This window comes from Grampus griseus (genome assembly GCF_964374135.1).
Source record: "Grampus griseus genome assembly, chromosome: X".
In the NCBI taxonomy this organism is placed as follows: domain Eukaryota; kingdom Metazoa; phylum Chordata; class Mammalia; order Artiodactyla; family Delphinidae; genus Grampus; species Grampus griseus.
In genome coordinates, this window is record NC_138999.1 from 54,807,375 (window position 1) to 54,824,458 (window position 17,084).

The 17,084-nt window shown below is 36.8% G+C and overlaps 1 protein-coding gene across 1 annotated transcript; it reads right to left on the reverse strand.

Annotated features, from left to right (window-relative positions):
• Positions 1 to 1,639: 1,639 nt before the first annotated feature.
• LOC309840067 (dedicator of cytokinesis protein 11-like) lies at positions 1,640 to 13,918 on the reverse strand (the record flags this gene model as incomplete). Its single annotated transcript, XM_082682062.1, has 7 exons — positions 1,640 to 1,785; positions 3,039 to 3,181; positions 4,512 to 4,559; positions 5,906 to 5,972; positions 10,982 to 11,093; positions 11,503 to 11,681; positions 13,882 to 13,918. The coding sequence occupies 7 exons, from the start codon at positions 13,916 to 13,918 to the stop codon at positions 1,724 to 1,726; spliced, it is 648 nt and encodes a 215-aa protein (XP_082538188.1). The 3' UTR covers positions 1,640 to 1,723.
• Positions 13,919 to 17,084: the final 3,166 nt, after the last annotated feature.

Below are 17,084 nucleotides of genomic sequence, written 5' to 3' on the forward strand. Positions count from 1 at the left end.
GCAATCTATAGATTCAATGCAATCCCTATCAAACTACCACTGGCATTTTTCACAGAACTAGAACAAAAAAAATCACAATTTGTATGGAAACACAAAAGACCCCGAATAGCCAAAGCAATCCTGAGAACGAAAAACGAAGCTGGAGGAATCAGGCTCCCTGACTTCAGCTTATACTACAAAGCTACAGTAATCAAGACAGCATGGTACTGGCACAAAAACAGAAAGACAGATCAATGGAACAGGATAGAAAGCCCAGAGATAAACCCACGCACATATGGTCACCTTATCTTTGATAAAGGAGGCAGGAATGTACAGTGGAGAAAAGACAGCCTCTTCAATAAGTGGTGCTGGGAAAACTAGACAGGTACATGTAAAAGTATGAGATTAGATCACTCCCTAAACCATACACAAAAATAAGCTCAAAATGGATTAAAGACCTAAATGTAAGGCCACAAACTATCAAACTCTTAGAGGAAAACATAGGAAGAACACTCTATGACATAAATCACAGCAAGATCCTTTTTGACCCACCTCCTAGAGAAATGGAAATGAAAACAAAAATAAACAAATGAGACCTAATGAAACTTCAAAGCTTTTGCACAGCAGAGGAAACCATAAACAAGACCAAAAGACAACCCTCAGAATGGGAGAAAATATTTGCAAATGAAGCAACTGACAAAGGATTAATCTCCAAAATGTATAAGCAGCTCATGCAGCTCAATAACAAAAAAACAAACAACCCAATCCAAAAATGGGCAGAAGACCTAAATAGACATTTCTCCAAAGAAGATATACAGACTGCCAACAAACACATGAAAGAATGCTCAACATCATTAATCATTAGAGAAATGCAAATCAAAACTACAATGAGATATCATCTCACACCAGTCAGAATGGCCATCATCAAAAAATCTAGAAACAATAAATGCTGGAGAGGGTGTGGAGAAAAGGGAACACTCTTGCACTGCTGGTGGGAATGTGAATTGGTTCAGCCACTATGGAGAACAGTATGGAGGTTCCTTAAAAAACTACAAATAGAACTACCATATGACCCAGCAATCCCACTACTGGGCATATACCCTGAGAAAACCAAAATTCAAAAAGAGTCATGTACCAAAATGTTCATTGCAGCTCTATTTACAATAGCCCGGAGATGGAAACAACCTAAGTGCCCGTCATCGGATGAATGGATAAAGAAGATGTGGCACATATATACAATGGAATATTACTCAGCCATAAAAAGAAACGAAATTGAGCTATTTGTAATGAGGTGGATAGACCTAGAGTCTGTCATACAGAGTGAAGTAAGTCAGAAAGAAAAAGACAAATACCGTATGCTAACACATATATATGGAATTTAAGAAAAAAATGTCATGAAGAACCTAGGGGTAAAGCAGGAATAAAGATGCAGACCTCCTAGAGAACGGACTTGAGGTTATGGGGAGGGGGAAGGGTGAGCTATGACAGGGCGAGAGAGAGTCATGGGCATATACACACTAACAAACGCAGTAAGGTAGATAGCTAGTGGGAAGCAGCCGCATGGCACAGGGATATTGGCTCGGTGCTTTGTGACAGCCTGGAGGGGTGGGATGGGGAGGGTGGGAGGGAGGGAGACGCAACAGGGAAGACATATGGGAACATATGTTTATGTATGACTGATTCACTTTGTTATAAAGCAGAAACTAACACACCATTGTAAAGCAATTATACCCCAATAAAGATGTTAAAAAAAAAAAAAAAAAAGAAGTGCCTGATGGAAAATGTCTGCTTCAGTTGTTGCAGAACCTGGGATTTAAAAAAAAAGAAAATTAAAACTGCCCAACACAGAGATTCACATAACAGTTTTGAATGATTTTCTCCTCCAAAGACTCAGAGAGAGAGACAAACACAAAGAAAGCAGGCTTTCAATACCTGCAGACTTAATGAGTTTCACTGTATTTACTCCTTAATCAAATATGCTCTGGGTTAATCAATTCCACTAATTTTTACTTCAGCTCTGTTATCAACAGCTCTGCAACAAATAATTAGGTGCCCCCTTCTTTGGAGACGAGATTTCAGTGATGAACTATGGTGATGTATCCAGGAAATAACGCAGGAGGCATTTTAGGCTGTGCTGTTAATTATGTGTGCAAAAATGAGAAACTCATAGAAATGCAGCTACATTACATACAGTGGCACCCTATGGCCAGATGTTTTCAATGATGCCAATGGTATGAGACGTTTCTAAATCAGAAGGAAAACAAAGCATCTGGGCTAACTGAAATACATAGGTTCATTATACTGATATTTTTACAAGTGACAAAGAGCAAAGCTGAAGGCTGTAAGACTTGCATTTTTTTAAAGGTCTTGACTATTAGCTCAGGTCCATCTGCTCAAGACATTTGTTTTTATTATTAGCCCTATGGCAAAGCCAGTTCTGCTGGCTTCCTTTTATGCAATCACCAAAGGACTGTGTGGAAATGAACGTTTATCTCACTCTCTGACTTTTTTATTAATATTTGTTTTTCAGAGGATAGCATCCATTTATATAACCCTGTAGCTTCCTCCTTGTCCTATTCAACTTGTCAGTACTTCACCTGTGTGAAATACATCTTTGTCAAAATACTATTTACAGTTCTTTGATTTCTGCAGTCAGCTCAGCATGGATAATCCCTTAAGATCACTGAATGAACAATAGTAACTCTAAACAAATATTATACATACTATTATATTAAGATGCTGTTATTTGCATTAAAGTAGGAATAAAGGATATCGAATGTAAAATAATATAAGAACAATAATTCAAAGGGAAAATTAACTTCCTTGATATTGAACTAAGAAAAAACCCATCATTACCTAAAATTGCTGAAAAATCCATGCATATTTTATCATATATTCACATATGATGAAATGACTGTTCATAAACAGAGATATGCAATTGTATCTATGTATGGGAAATGATTACCAATTGTATTGGAGATTTAAGCCAGTACTTCTTTAAGATTAAATAGTACTAATATCTGTTTCAAATGGGTACCCTACACACATTTTTCACTTACTGTGATTAAGTGTAAATGAACTTTCCAGGCTACTAAGATGCTGAAGCTGGGCCTGCATTATTCCTGATCTGTTTCGAAGAGCTGGCATGGTTTGCGATTTTCGGTCTATTCCAAAGTGTTTTGACATCCAGGCATCATGCACCCTAAAATAAATGTTAAAGTTAGGAAATGGAGCACTCTAAGAATACATCTCAACGTTAGATTTTTTAAACTAATAAATGACTAGGTTTCCACATAAACACTGTGTTATGCTCAGTATTTACTTGGCTTAAATGAGGCATCATTGGAAATTGTATGAAGCTTAATGTATATTTAAAATAGCTTATACTATACGAATACAAGTAAGGAATTTAGAGAGAGTTTCTTACTTCCCTTCTTCTTCTCAAAAATATCAGAGTAAAGTGGACAACACTCCAATAAGATCCAGTCTTTTCTCAGGAGGTAAGGAAAGGCAAGAGTCAGAGAAAACAGTGAGAGGGATACTAGGAGTTGACATAAGGTGGAAGAATTCCTGGAGTCAGATGTTTAAGAATGAGTGCCTATCTAATCTGTTTCTGGACCCAAGTTAAACTTGGAGCAGAAATTTTTACTCTATAAACATGTCTATTTGCACATTTTTCTTTGTTTTCCTTTAATTTTAAGATTCCATTAAAAAAAATTACAACCGGGTAATACAGGAACTAAGGAAGAAAAAGAGTTTCTCTATCCTCTAATAAACACAGAGGGTGGATCAGCAGAATCTTAGAGGTTAAGGTTCATGGTGGTAGTTACCATACTAGTTCTAAACCAGTTCCCAGTGCTGGGAAGACAGTGGAAATCATCCCTTGAATTATTAGGATGTTCCAGAGACTCAGCAATAAACCCCATCCAAACAGCCTCTTTAGTTTTTGGAAGTGCCATGGAATTTACTTAAAAAAAGAATTCTATTTGAATTCCTTTAATGACTAACTCTACCCCTGAAATATATCTTATTGAAATAAGTAATCTTTTCCTTACAGTTTCTCAAACATTTTCTTAAGTATTTATTTCACTAAGACTTACACAGCAAAAAGAAGAAATAAATAATATATAGTGCATGTCCCGATTGCTGCTGGGGATTTCTATTCACGTTAGTAACTGAGGTGAGTATTGACAGGTTGTAGATAAAAGTACAGATCTTACAGTTGTCCTCACTTTACGATTTCCTGCCTTCCCCTTGATCTAGCCCTTTCTCACATCCTTCAGAAGAGACAAGCATCTGTTCTAGGATTAGAACAGAAACTCTGCATATCAGTCTAATGATTACCCTCTGGAAAACTTAAAAAATGTTCACATCAGATTAATTTCAACTGTGAGTTGAGATGCATTAAATAAATCATGGGTATCTTAATGTCAACTCAAAATGAATCATCTAGGTTATACATGGCATAATTAAGACTGCCCTCTGTTGGAAGAGAAGAAAAAAGGTGGAAATTGCAGTGCTATGGGAATTACCTTGCTATGTTTCTTTTCCCCATATATCTAAAGTGAAACAAACATACTCTAGAAAGAAAAACAATAGCATGTTAGTAAGATATTACCATACTTTGCATTTTAACAAGTAATATTTGAAAATTCATGTGTCACAAAGAACGACCCATTTAAAATCATATTACAATAATATGTTTTGGTATACAAAAATAAATATACAAATAACTACCTGCCATATTATATCTTTCTACATTTATTTGCTACAATTACATCAACACCAAAAAGCTCCATGTCTTCATATACAATTCTAATGACATATTTTTTAGAAAACCGTCAATGCAAATCATCCTTTGTGCTTTATAGTGTGTATCACAGCAAAGGTCTCTAGCACAGTCAGTAACACCTAAAAAGGTTCTTAAGCCCTAAAAATTGGGGCAATTGCTATACTTTTTATAATGGCATTAAAACACTTTCTAGTATGGAAAATCTCAAACACAAAAGTAAAGAGGACAGCAAACTAAATCCCACATACCCAGCACCCACCAGCTTCAACAATTACCAACTCATGGTCATTCTTAACTTATACCCCAAACAGGTCCCATGCTCTCCCTCCACACTCCCTACCGCCTTTATTTTTTTTAAGTAAATCCCCAACATCATATATTTTCATTAGTAAACATTTCAATATAATTAGAGTAGTTTTTCTAATCATAACTTTTATTTGCTGACATTTTCTGCAAAATTTTGAAAGACTTTACTAAGTTTTTATGCATAGATTACCCTCTGTGTTTTGGTAGACACACACGATATCATATATGTGTACTATTTATTTAGAAATTTCTTACATTTCATTCTAATTTTTCTTTTAGCTTTCAATAATGACATAAAAATAGCTCAGCATACAATATAGGACAATTTCCAACCTCCACCTAGGAAAAAGGCTAGATTTTTTTCCCTAAGGACCTTGCAATGGAGATATATATATATGGAAATATATATATATACGCATTTCTGAAGTGAGTAGAATTACTCAGCTCTACATAAGAGTACAAATTCTAAATTCCAACATTTAAGCTGCTCCATTAAGACAGCAACTGCTCTAAATGAATGATTTAGGACAGCTGATGCCACTTCCAGTTTTCCAGATCACAGAAAGACTCCTGATGGTCTGCAAGGATGCACTATTATTAGCTAGAGTTTTCTATAATATCACAAGTATTTCATCTCCATGTTTTTCTTCTATCTGTGTGTGAAGAACCTGTACATCAGCCTCTAAACTATCAAAATAGTTTAACATCTCCTACATTATTAACAAATATGCTGTTGAAAGCAGAAAAGGGGTAATATTTTATTATGTATAAAAATTAAGCTCCCAAAAATAAGAGGAAATTTTATGAAAATAAGTTAATATAACTTACTCTAGAAGTATAAGAATGTTTATGAGCTCCTGAGGAGATACTTTATTCCAGTAAGTTAAGAGTGTACCTGAAAATGGAATGAATAAAGTGTTACATCTTGAGATAGCATAGATCTTACAGCAAATAGTGCAGTGAACTCCAAAGTACCAATAACTTAGTTTCAGCAACCATTAACTCACAGCCAATTCTGTCTCATCTATATCCTCTCCTCCTATCTCATCTCACTGCCCAATACCCACACTGTATTCTTTTGAATTAATTCCAAATATACCTTTTAATCTGTAATTATTTCAACTTCAACAATTATTTTTATGTATTTCATAAATGTTCTTTTGGATGGCTTACCATCCCTGACGACAGAGGAAGGGAAGTAGACCTGGGGTTTTTAATAAGCTTCCTAAAATTTTATGCAAGATGGTGCATTTAAGTACATTTTTCGGAAGATAGGGTCAAGCACCTTCGCCTGCTACTCAAAGGGCTCTGCGAACCAAACAGTCTGAGAACTCTAAACTTTAGAGGAAGAGACTGATAACTTTCTTTTTCCTCTTTGCCTTCGGATTATCAACCTTGAAGTCCTGGCAATATACAAACATACACACACATTAATGGAACAACTATTTCAGATATAAAAGTCCCTTAAACCTATCACATACACTTCTCTTTTGAGCTCTTCCCTTTTTTTTTTTTTTTACTTTCAACACACTCATGGAGACTTTTTTAAAAAGAAAAATATTGCCCTCACTTAACCTTCCATTCCTTTTTTATCATGCTCAGATATAGCTAATGGTGTCAGCAGGTCCACTTCTAAATTTAAAAACCTGGTAGGGATCGCAAAAGTAGGCAATGACGTAATGGCCTGCCCCGCGAGAGCCTCTGAAGATAGGGATGGACGACTAGGTAATGTTGGCTAAACGGAGGGGTGACAGGGAGGGAAGAGTGTGTGGGTTTTGACTTTATTTCCCCAATTTACTCAAGACCATGAGTATTGATAGTTTTCAATGTTTATAAAATACTGATCATCAGGAATAAGATGCTAACATAAGGTCAAATTGGATTTGTTTCAAAAATAAAGTGAGCGCTGACTTCCGGTCCACCCCCACCACCCCCGTCCACCTTGGGGCACCCTTCCGGCTCAGCGCAGCATGGCTCTCCCAGAAGTCACTGCGTTTCCGGTCTCTCCAGCCTCTCATCACAGGCCGGCTTGCAGGCACCACCTTACTTCTGCGCACTGGCTCTTCCCGCCAAAAGGAGGCTCGGGTCTCCTTTCCGCCGCCAAACCGGGCCCTTCTGTCTACCCCCGAGCCATCCTCGCACCCGCCTTGTGCTCTGAAGCCTCTTCGCAGGTCTGTAGAAGGGGTGAAACTCTCGTCCCGTTCGAGGCCCAGCTCTAGTCAGCAGCCCTTCCGCCATTTTGCCGGCGGCGGTTTGTCTCCACTGTTTCCCAGTCCCAGTCAGGGAGACGAGATGCAGGCAGGCAACGTGGGTGGAGGAGACAAGGGAAGTGGCCAGAGATCTCCCGCAAAAGATAAAATGCAGGTTAGCGTCTGTGATTTGTCTTCTGACGCTTTTTAAAAAGCCTGGCTAACAGTAAAAGAGCTCCATGACAGGGAGCTACGCTGTCTCTAGGGGAAACTAACCAGTCTGAGGAAAGAGCGATTGACAGACAGAAGGCGGACGGGCTCCAGAGCCAAAATTAAAGAGTTGATGGAGCAACAGAATATCCTGAATGTCACCATCGATGACCTGCAACATAAGTTAAGCTCCAAAGTATGTGACCGCTGTTCAGTGAACGAAATGTACAGGAAGACGCTACAGAAAGTATTTGACCATATCCAACAACAAAATATGAAGCTTATTGCTGAGCTCACAGAAGAAAGGAATAAATTAAAAGAAAATAAACAGCTTTCTGCAAGACTAAAACTGAAGGAGCAACAGCTTCATCCTTCTAGTTCTGATAGTGATGACGACTTCATTCCTTGCACTCAAAAGAGGGGGCTAGATTTTTCAGTCAGGGACCCTCCACCCGGATCTCAGATGCATCTGCCTGTCAGACTGGTAAAGCAATCAAATACTGAACAGATGAAATCTGGAGGCAAAAAGGAACAGCAACAGAGTTCCAAGTTTCCAATTCCATTTTATAGTAAGGACCTCTCTGCGGTGCCAGAGACCCCTCTGGAGAGTTCCTCTAACAGCAGCAAGCCTGCCACAGGAAGGAGTGCCAACCAGAAGTCACCTGCAAGTCTTCCTTTAACATCTACACCTGGCGCTCAAAGGGGGCATGGATTTCAAGGTGACTTCAGCCGTCCTGAAGACAGGCTTGGCAGTACACAAAAGAAACCGATCTTCACACAGAAGAACTCCACACAAAAACGTAGAGCTCAGAGTTACTTCTCTTGGAGCCCTTCCAGTGTTTCTGCGGGAGAAAACTCACCTACTCCATTAGTACCTGCAACTACAGAGGAATATATGCTTGGTGATACTAGCTTATTTCCTCATTTTACACAGAGAAAGGTAAAGCCCCCTTCATATGTATTTCCTTTTGACTATACATCTCGTGGGAAAAGATCAGTGATTCGTGTTGCTCATCACAAAACTGGATTTTCGGTGAGAGATAGCTGTAACCAGACACCTTCCAATGAAGAAGTGACTGTGAGGAAGAATACTACTGAATCTGCAGGTGCAGCTGGTGCTGATAAGCCACAAGGTGAGACCCAGAGTTTCATTTTGGGGTCTACAATAAAGAGAAAAGCCAGGGTACAGCCAGGAAGAAGGAAGTAGCTTTCCCTCTTCCTCTCTCTTAAGGAGACTGCTTTTCTTTTCCAAGAGAACAGTCTTGCTGTCAATTCAGACTGTGTAATTGATAACCCCTGACTCTGATACGCTTCTCAGAATATAATATACGAAGCAATAAGACCTACACAAAAGTTGGGCAAATGACTAAGACTTTGAAACAGTGAATTATTGCCAGTTAATAAATTTAAGCTACAGAGAAGGAAACTCATTATTCAGAATCCCTGTACTTTGATATGAAAGTGTAGGGTCTACCATCTTTTTGCTGAAATTAAGTTGCTACTGTTTATGAGTCAACAAAAAGCCCAAAAAACTGAAAGCCAAGAGAAGACCTAAAGGGCGTGGACTGTAAGAGTTCAACATTTAAATGCATATAGAGTAACAAAAGTGAAATATTTACTGGACTTGACAAGGTAACTAGAATACATTCATTGAGAAGGACCAAGAAGCAGATATTTTTTGGAATAAAATGAATATGACTTTACAGATACCATGCAGCATGACATTACATTTACAAAAGATAAAGAGGAGATGTGACTGTATGCTAGTCGTTAAAAATTTGCTTTTAAAAATCAAAAAGCAAGAACAGAAGAAGGAAAAACCTAATTAACAAAGATCAAATATTTAGCAAGCAAGGTCAACATTTACAAGACGAGGGGGAACTATGAAGTTCTCAAGAAACAACGCAGTTATGGTTTTACCCATGACATGAAAAAAGCAGCCAGTGGCTTGTCACTGGTTAACACTGTATGTGGCATGTGGGTGTGTGTGCACATGTGTACTGGGGTGGAGGAGAGGAGAACTAGTCTACGATGCATCTCCCTCTCCTCCTTCCTTCTCTCTCTCCCCCTACCACCCTCCTTCTTACTTTCCCTGGGCTGTGGTGGTATTCAACTACTTTTTTCTTTTTCTTTCCAGTTTTTTGTTTTCCATGTTGCCTCTTGGGCCTTAAAAAAAAAAAAGACAAATTTATTGAGTGAATTCATGTGCCATAAAACTCACCCATTTAAATAGTGCCCAATACAGTAGTTTATGGTACATGTAAAAACTTATAAAACCACCACAGTTTTAGAATATTTTCATCACCCTAAAAAAAAAACCCATACATATTAGCAGTCACTTTCTATACTCCCCCATTTTTCACCTTGTGGGGAGACAAAAACAGTGAGCTGTGGCTGTAGTTATTAACTGATCCATTATCTCCTGGAATGAAATACCACCAGGGTTGAAAATGATTTCCCTTTACTGTTTTCTTTCCCCAAACATGGAGGCTTATCACATAGCCTCAATAATCTTTGATGTTTACTCTAAATCATACATTCTTAGAACTTGAAGATTCTAGTTATTTAAACCTGTTTTATTAATATACTTTAGAATTAACCATTCATATCTAGCTTTTGATTTGTTTCAATGTTTCTAGTGAGTTAACTATCAACTTATTTTATGTTTTTATATGCTGCATTATTACAAAAAAAGATTTAATATTTACTAAAAATGAAATAAAAAATAGAAAATAAGTAAAATTTAACTACTGTATTATGATGATCAGAACCCAGGTGCTTTTATGTTCTTCATTCCTGCTTACTTTTTTTTTTTTGAGCAAAAACAGAAAAGGAAGAAAGGGGAGGGAATTGTGTAAACAAATGTGGTATTGGGAATAAGACAACCTTCTGATTTTACTTCCAGAGGACATGCAGTTTATGAAAATCCTTTGGTTATAGTTTATCATATAAGGTAAAGAGGAAATGGTAATACTAGTTAATAATACAATTATACACCAAGGAAAAAAGAACAGAGCCTGGAAAAGAACCTGACACCATGCAAAACTGTATAATGGTACTGCAAAAGATAACAACGACATTCCTTACCCTCAAAGAACCCTTCCTGTCTTTTTGTTTGCTTCTGATTTTCCAAATCCTGGGTCAAATAAAAGCTAAAGTGTTAACTATGACACTGGTTATTGTTATTTTTTTCTGTTTACGTTGGTCATTTAATGCATTATATGCTCTGCATGAAAAAAATGTTTAGCACTTCTAAAACTATTGCCTCACTTTAGAAACTAATTTTTAAATCAAAAAAAAAGTTATTTCAAAGAATCAAACTTGTATGACCGAAATGAACCTATTTTAAGTTAAAATATAGGAACATTCTAAGGTCAGAGTCTTCAAAGTTCTGTTTCTAATGTGCATGTGTTCTACATGCAGATGATGGTCAAATATTTGTTGCATGAACTTGTAAACCTGTGAGGGTGGAGTACAGTCCACGACTAATATGCTGGTAACTCACCTTCAGAAATCATTTTTACTATATACAAATAGCACATCAAGAGGCTTCTGATTTCATACTGATCCAATCGGTTATACTGAGATACACTACTCCTTGCAGAACTCTGCCGAGTCTGTAATACAAAGATAGGACTTTTGTGAAACAGTATTGGTACTGTAGCTTCCCATAGCCTTTAACTCAATAACAGATATATTTAAGGATATATATTAAGGTGTGTATTTGAAAGAGTGCACATGGCTATAATCGTATAAGAATTTTTTTAAAAAATTCTAGTTTATGTAACAAATCATGAAGCAGTTGTGCTGTTCTTTAGACATGATTTGAAAAACCAGTGTTGTTCTTCAACAGTTATCTGAACAGTATTTTTAAAACCTAATCATTTGAAACGGAAACAAAACGTATTTGTAAAAATAACTTCATCAATCTTCCTGTTATGTTCCTTACTGAAAACTTCACCTTGAACATAAAATCTTCTTAGAAACTAACTAATGTGATACTGATGATGATACGAACATCCTTACCTTTTGTTGGTATCGAGTGTCAAATGCATGTTTTATCAAAAGATTCTTTATGACAGAGATAGCTGTATATCTGATATCGTAATTGTCTTGAAGAGCAATGGAGGTTTCCCTCAGAAGTAGACCAACCAAGAAGTGATGCTTGCAATACTCATCTGATAAACTGTATTCAAGATTTGAATCTGCAGTATAATGAAATTTAAAACCCATTTATAAAAATATTCAAAAATTACTTTAACATTAAAGCACTATATTTATTACTTAGTCATATGTGACCATGCTAGCAAGAACTATATTGTTATTATTAACAAATATGAACAATTCTTTTATCATATAGAATAAGCATGCAAAATTTTACAAGATACGAGCACTCATCATTGGGGCTAGATGATAGCCTTAATGATAATTTCAGTTGGTAAGATAGTTCCTAGAATTCTTTCTTTTTCGAGATGCTTTTCAAATCTTAGAAATCTTAGGGTAAAATCTAGAATGAAAGAATACTGTATTTGGCAATGTTTTAACACATTTCTTCATATCTGAAGAGATTTAGTTACAACTACAAATTGGAGTAACTCTCTACAGCAATACTTGATTCACTTATCTGTTTATATTTGTAAAGTAGGAAAAGGAAGAGAAACTAGACAACTGAATCACTGTAACAGTATTAACTATTGACTGTTTTAGTAAATGTTATATATTGGCCCCAATACAATGGGGTACAAGAACAATAAGAAAAACAGCCTCATCTCACTCAAATTCATCACATGAATACAAACCTTTTATTTCATAAAATTACCGCTTCAAACTATTTCTTTCACTTCCTTTTAGATCCTCAGTCCATTTTAAATCCCAGCTGCTAATATCCTGGTTGGGACTTGCCTTATAAACTGATTGGGTCACAATCAGAAGACACTGTGACCAAGTTTAGTAATTTCTATGGTAAATTTCTACTATCTTTATCTCCTCTACCGTACCCTTTAATTTTAGTTAGGCCATAAAGCTGAAGGATATGTTTTCCATTTCTTTTCTGGCCTCTTCAGCACTTAATATAATGATATATATTCAGTTAGGACTTAATAAATGCTAAATCAGATTTAATCCTAAATCCTCATCCCTTCTTTTCCCTGAATTCCTCAAGCCATCAATAAATACTGGGGGAAGTATCAGAGCTATACATGCTCAGAAGCTAATAAGGGAGCAGCTGAATAGGGGTGCTTGGGTTTTTAAATATTTTTTCTCCATTTTCACTGGCTGGCATTCAAGCACTGAAACTGGTGCTCAGCAGCTACCTTCCTAGAGACCAAGGTAGCTGATATTCTTTCTGCCATTGGTCATGCTCTTTTGTGAATCCCAACCACTTTCTATGCACAAGAACCAGTACGGACTAACCCAGGTGGCCTTATCTGGGTCGACTTTACAATGGTAGTAAGGTTTTTTGCTTCAGGGGTTTGAATAAATCGAATCAGGTAGTTTCAGCCAACCTTCAAAACTATGGCCAAGCAGTCATTAAGCAGGGTCAGAGAGAAGGGAGGCAAGCCTGGCAGAGATGAGACACACTTAAAGAACAGCTACCCTCTAGCCCCCATGCTAGCTTGAGCCAAAACTTGTTTTCTGAGGATGGTGTTTTAAAGTTGATTCTTCTAGCAATCAACACTCAAGCTGATTTTAAGAGTTAACAAATACACCACCTCCTAGGTTTTCTGGGTACATTAACTAAAGCCTCATCTTGGCTAGGGAGGATTTAAAAAGCAAAGAAAGCCCCCATCCATCTTAGCCATTCATGAAATCAATTGTTTTTAAAGACAGCAAACTACTTTAGAGTGAACCGAGTTAAACCTACCTACTGAAGTCAAACGGTCCACCGCAAATGAAAAAAAATCTAATTAATATATGAAAAGAAAAGGGACAAATAAAAAACATAGTAACATAAGAATAGTGCTACACAACAAAGCATTCAATAAAACTAGCAATGGAGATAACTGAAGGCATTTCATCAATTTAATACATACATATCACTATTTTACTCTGTCTTTATACTTCTCTTTTGATGTTCCACTCAGCAGAAATGTATTTATATGTTTTTTTCTTAATTCAGTCTCACATAAGAGTCCAAACAGTACTACAGAGAGCAATTTAACTGGTATCTGACATCTGTGTTTAAGCAGCAATCTATGTAACACACCTAATTTCTTCATTCTATGAATACTACCACTGACACTATGAAGGAAATGCCGAGTACCATTAACGAACCTATCTTCAGATAGTAACAATTCTGACATTACCTTTAGATTGACTGGTTTAACTAGAAAACGTTATACTATACTAGCACTAGCCAAAAACAGGAAAACACAATCCCTAATGATGGAAAACACAAATACATACCTTGAACTCGCTGAAGTTTAGGTTTTGCAAATGCCATTGGCAAATTCAGAGGAATGTAATGTTCGTGATTGCAAACTGTTTGCAGAAATTCAAACTTGTATTCAGCCAGGACCTAAACACAAAGAAATTATACAAGAACTCCTACTTAGTAGTCATTTACTATTTTAGTAATTAAATACAGTGCATTAATTTTCAAAACAGAAGTGTTTAGTATTTTAGGCATACCTTAAAATGTGACCTGTGCAGTAAAGAGTTAACATAGCAGGTCTAAGACTGCTCACCTTAAAAAGACCTGCTTGCATGGTTGGTCATTGGCTGGCATTTGGGAAATTGGATTTTTTTTAATTCTATACGTTTCAGGTATACAACATTATAATTTGACATCTGTATACACTACAAAGTGATCATCACCACAAGTCTAGTTGCCATCCATCAGCATACAGTTTACACCCCCTTCACCATTCTGCCCACCCCCCAACCTCTTCCCGTCTGGTAATCATTAATCTGTTCTCTGTATCTATGAGTTTGTTTTGGGTTTTTTTTGTTCATTTCTCTTTTTAGATTCCACATGTGAGCGAAATCATATGGTATTTGTCTTTCCATCTGACTTATTTCACTTAGCATAATACTTTTAAGGTCCATCCACATTGTAAAATGGCAGGATTTCATTCTTTTTTGTTTGAGTAGTATTCCATTTTATATATATACACATACAAAGACACACACACACTTACACACATATATACCACATCTTCTTTATCCATTCATCCATCAATGGACATTTAGGTTATTTCCATATCTTGGCGACTGTAAGTGATGCCACAGTGAACATAGGGGTGCATATCATTTTGAATTAGCGTTTTAATGTTCTTTGGATAGATACCCAGAAGTGGAAAAGTTGGGTCATATTATGGTAGTTCTATTCCTAATTTTTTGAGGAATCTCCATTCTGTTTTCCACAGTGGCTACACCAATTCACAGTCCCACAAACAGTGTACGAGGGTTCCCATTTCTCCACATCCTCTCTAACATTTGTTATTTCTTGTCTTTTCAATAATAGCCATTCTAACAGATTACGAGGTGATGTCTCATTGTGGTTTTGATCTGTGTTTCCCAATTAGTGATGCTGAACATCTTTCCATGTGCTGTTGGCCATCTGTATGTCTTCTTTAGAAAAATGTCTATTCAGATCCTCTGCCCATTCTTAAATCAGATTGTTTTTGTTGTTGTTGAATTGTATTAGTTCATTATATATTTTGGATATTAACCCCTTGATGGATATATGATTTGCAAATATCTTCTCCCATTTAGTAGGCTGCCTTTTCATTTTGATGATGGTTTCCATCACTGTGTAAAAGCTTTTTAGTTTGATGCAGTCCCATTTGCTTATTTTTGCTTTTGTTTCCTTTGCCTTTGGAGTCAGATCCACAAAAATATCACTAAGATGGATGTCAATAAGGTTACTGCCTACGTCTTCTTCTAGGAATTTTATGATTTCAGGTCTTACATTCAAGTCTTTACTCCATTTTGAGTTAATTTTTGTGTTATGATGTAAGAGAGCGGTCTAGTTTCATTCTTTTACATGTGGCTGTCTAGTTTTCCCAACACCTTTCATTGAAGAGACTGTCTTTTCTCCATTGTATGTGCTTTGCTCCTTTGTTGTAACTTAATTGTTCATATATGTATGGGTTTATTTCTGGGCTCTCAGTTTTGTTCTGCTCATCTGTGTATCTGTTTTTATGCCAGTCCCATACTGTTTTGATTATGATAGCTTTGTAGTATAGTTTGGAATCAGGGAGCATGATACCTCCAGTTCTGTTCTTTCTCAGACTGTTTTGGCTATTCAGGATCTTTTGTGGTTTTATACAAAATTTTAGAATTATTTGTTCTAGTTCTGTGAAATATACCACTGGAATTTTGATAGGGAATACACTGAATCTGTAGATTGCTTTGGGTTGTATGAACATTTTAACAATATTAATTCTTCCAATCCATGATTATGGAATATTTCCATTTATTTGTGGCTTCTTCATTTTCTTTCATCAGTGTCTTATAGTTTTCTGTGTACAGGTCTTTCACCTCCTTGGTTAAACTTATTCCTAGGTATTTTATTCTTTTTGATGCAATTGTAAGTGGGATTGTTTTCTTAATTTCGCTGATAGTTTGTTATTAGTGTATAGAAATACCACAGATTTCTGTATGCTGATTTTGTGTCATACAACGTTACTGAATTCATTTATTAGTTCTAACAGAGTTTTGGTGTAGTCTTTAGGGTTTTCTGTATGTATTATCATGTCATCTGCAAATAGCAACAGTTTTACTTCTTTTCCAATCTGGATGCCTTTTATTTCTTTTTGTCGCCTAATTTCTGTGGGCATCCTTGTCTTGTTCCTGATTTTTTTTTTTTTTTTTTTGGCTGCGTTGGATCTTTGTTGCTGCGTGCGGGCTTTCTCTAGTTGCAGCAAGCAGGCGCTACTCTTCGTTGTGGTGCACGGGCTTCTCATTGCAGTGGCTTCTCTTGTTGTGGAGCACAGGCTCTAGGCACACGGGCTTCAGTAGTTGTGGCACGTGGGCTCAGTAGTTGTGGCTCACGGGCTCTAGAGTACAGGCTCAGTAGTCGTGGCACATGGGCTTAGTTGCTCCACGGCATGTGGAATCTTCCTGGGCCAGGGATCGAACCCATGTCCTCTGCATTGGCAGGCAGATTCTTAACTACTGTGCCACCAGGGAAGCCCCTTGTTCCTGATCTTAGAGGAAAAGCTTTCAGTTTTTCACTGTTGAGTATGATGTTAGCTATGGGTTTGTCATATATGGACTTTATTATGTTAAGTTATGTTCCCTCTATACTCACTGTTGAGAGTTTTTATCATAAATCGATGTCGAATTTTAGCAAATGCTTCTTCTGCATCTATTGAGATGACCATATGATTTTTATCCTTCATTTTATTAATGTGATGAATCGGGTTGACTGATTTGTGGATGTTGACCCATCCTTGTATCCCTGGATTAAATCCCACTTGATCATGTTGTATGACACTTTTAATGTATTGTTGAATTCAGTTTGCTAATATTTTGTTGAGGATTTTTGAGTCTATGTTCATCAAAGATATTGGCCTGTGATTTTCTGTTTTGTGGTGTGGGAAATTAGATCTTGAAACAAACATTTCCTACATGATAAGACTGTGCCTTCTGTGCCAACCTGT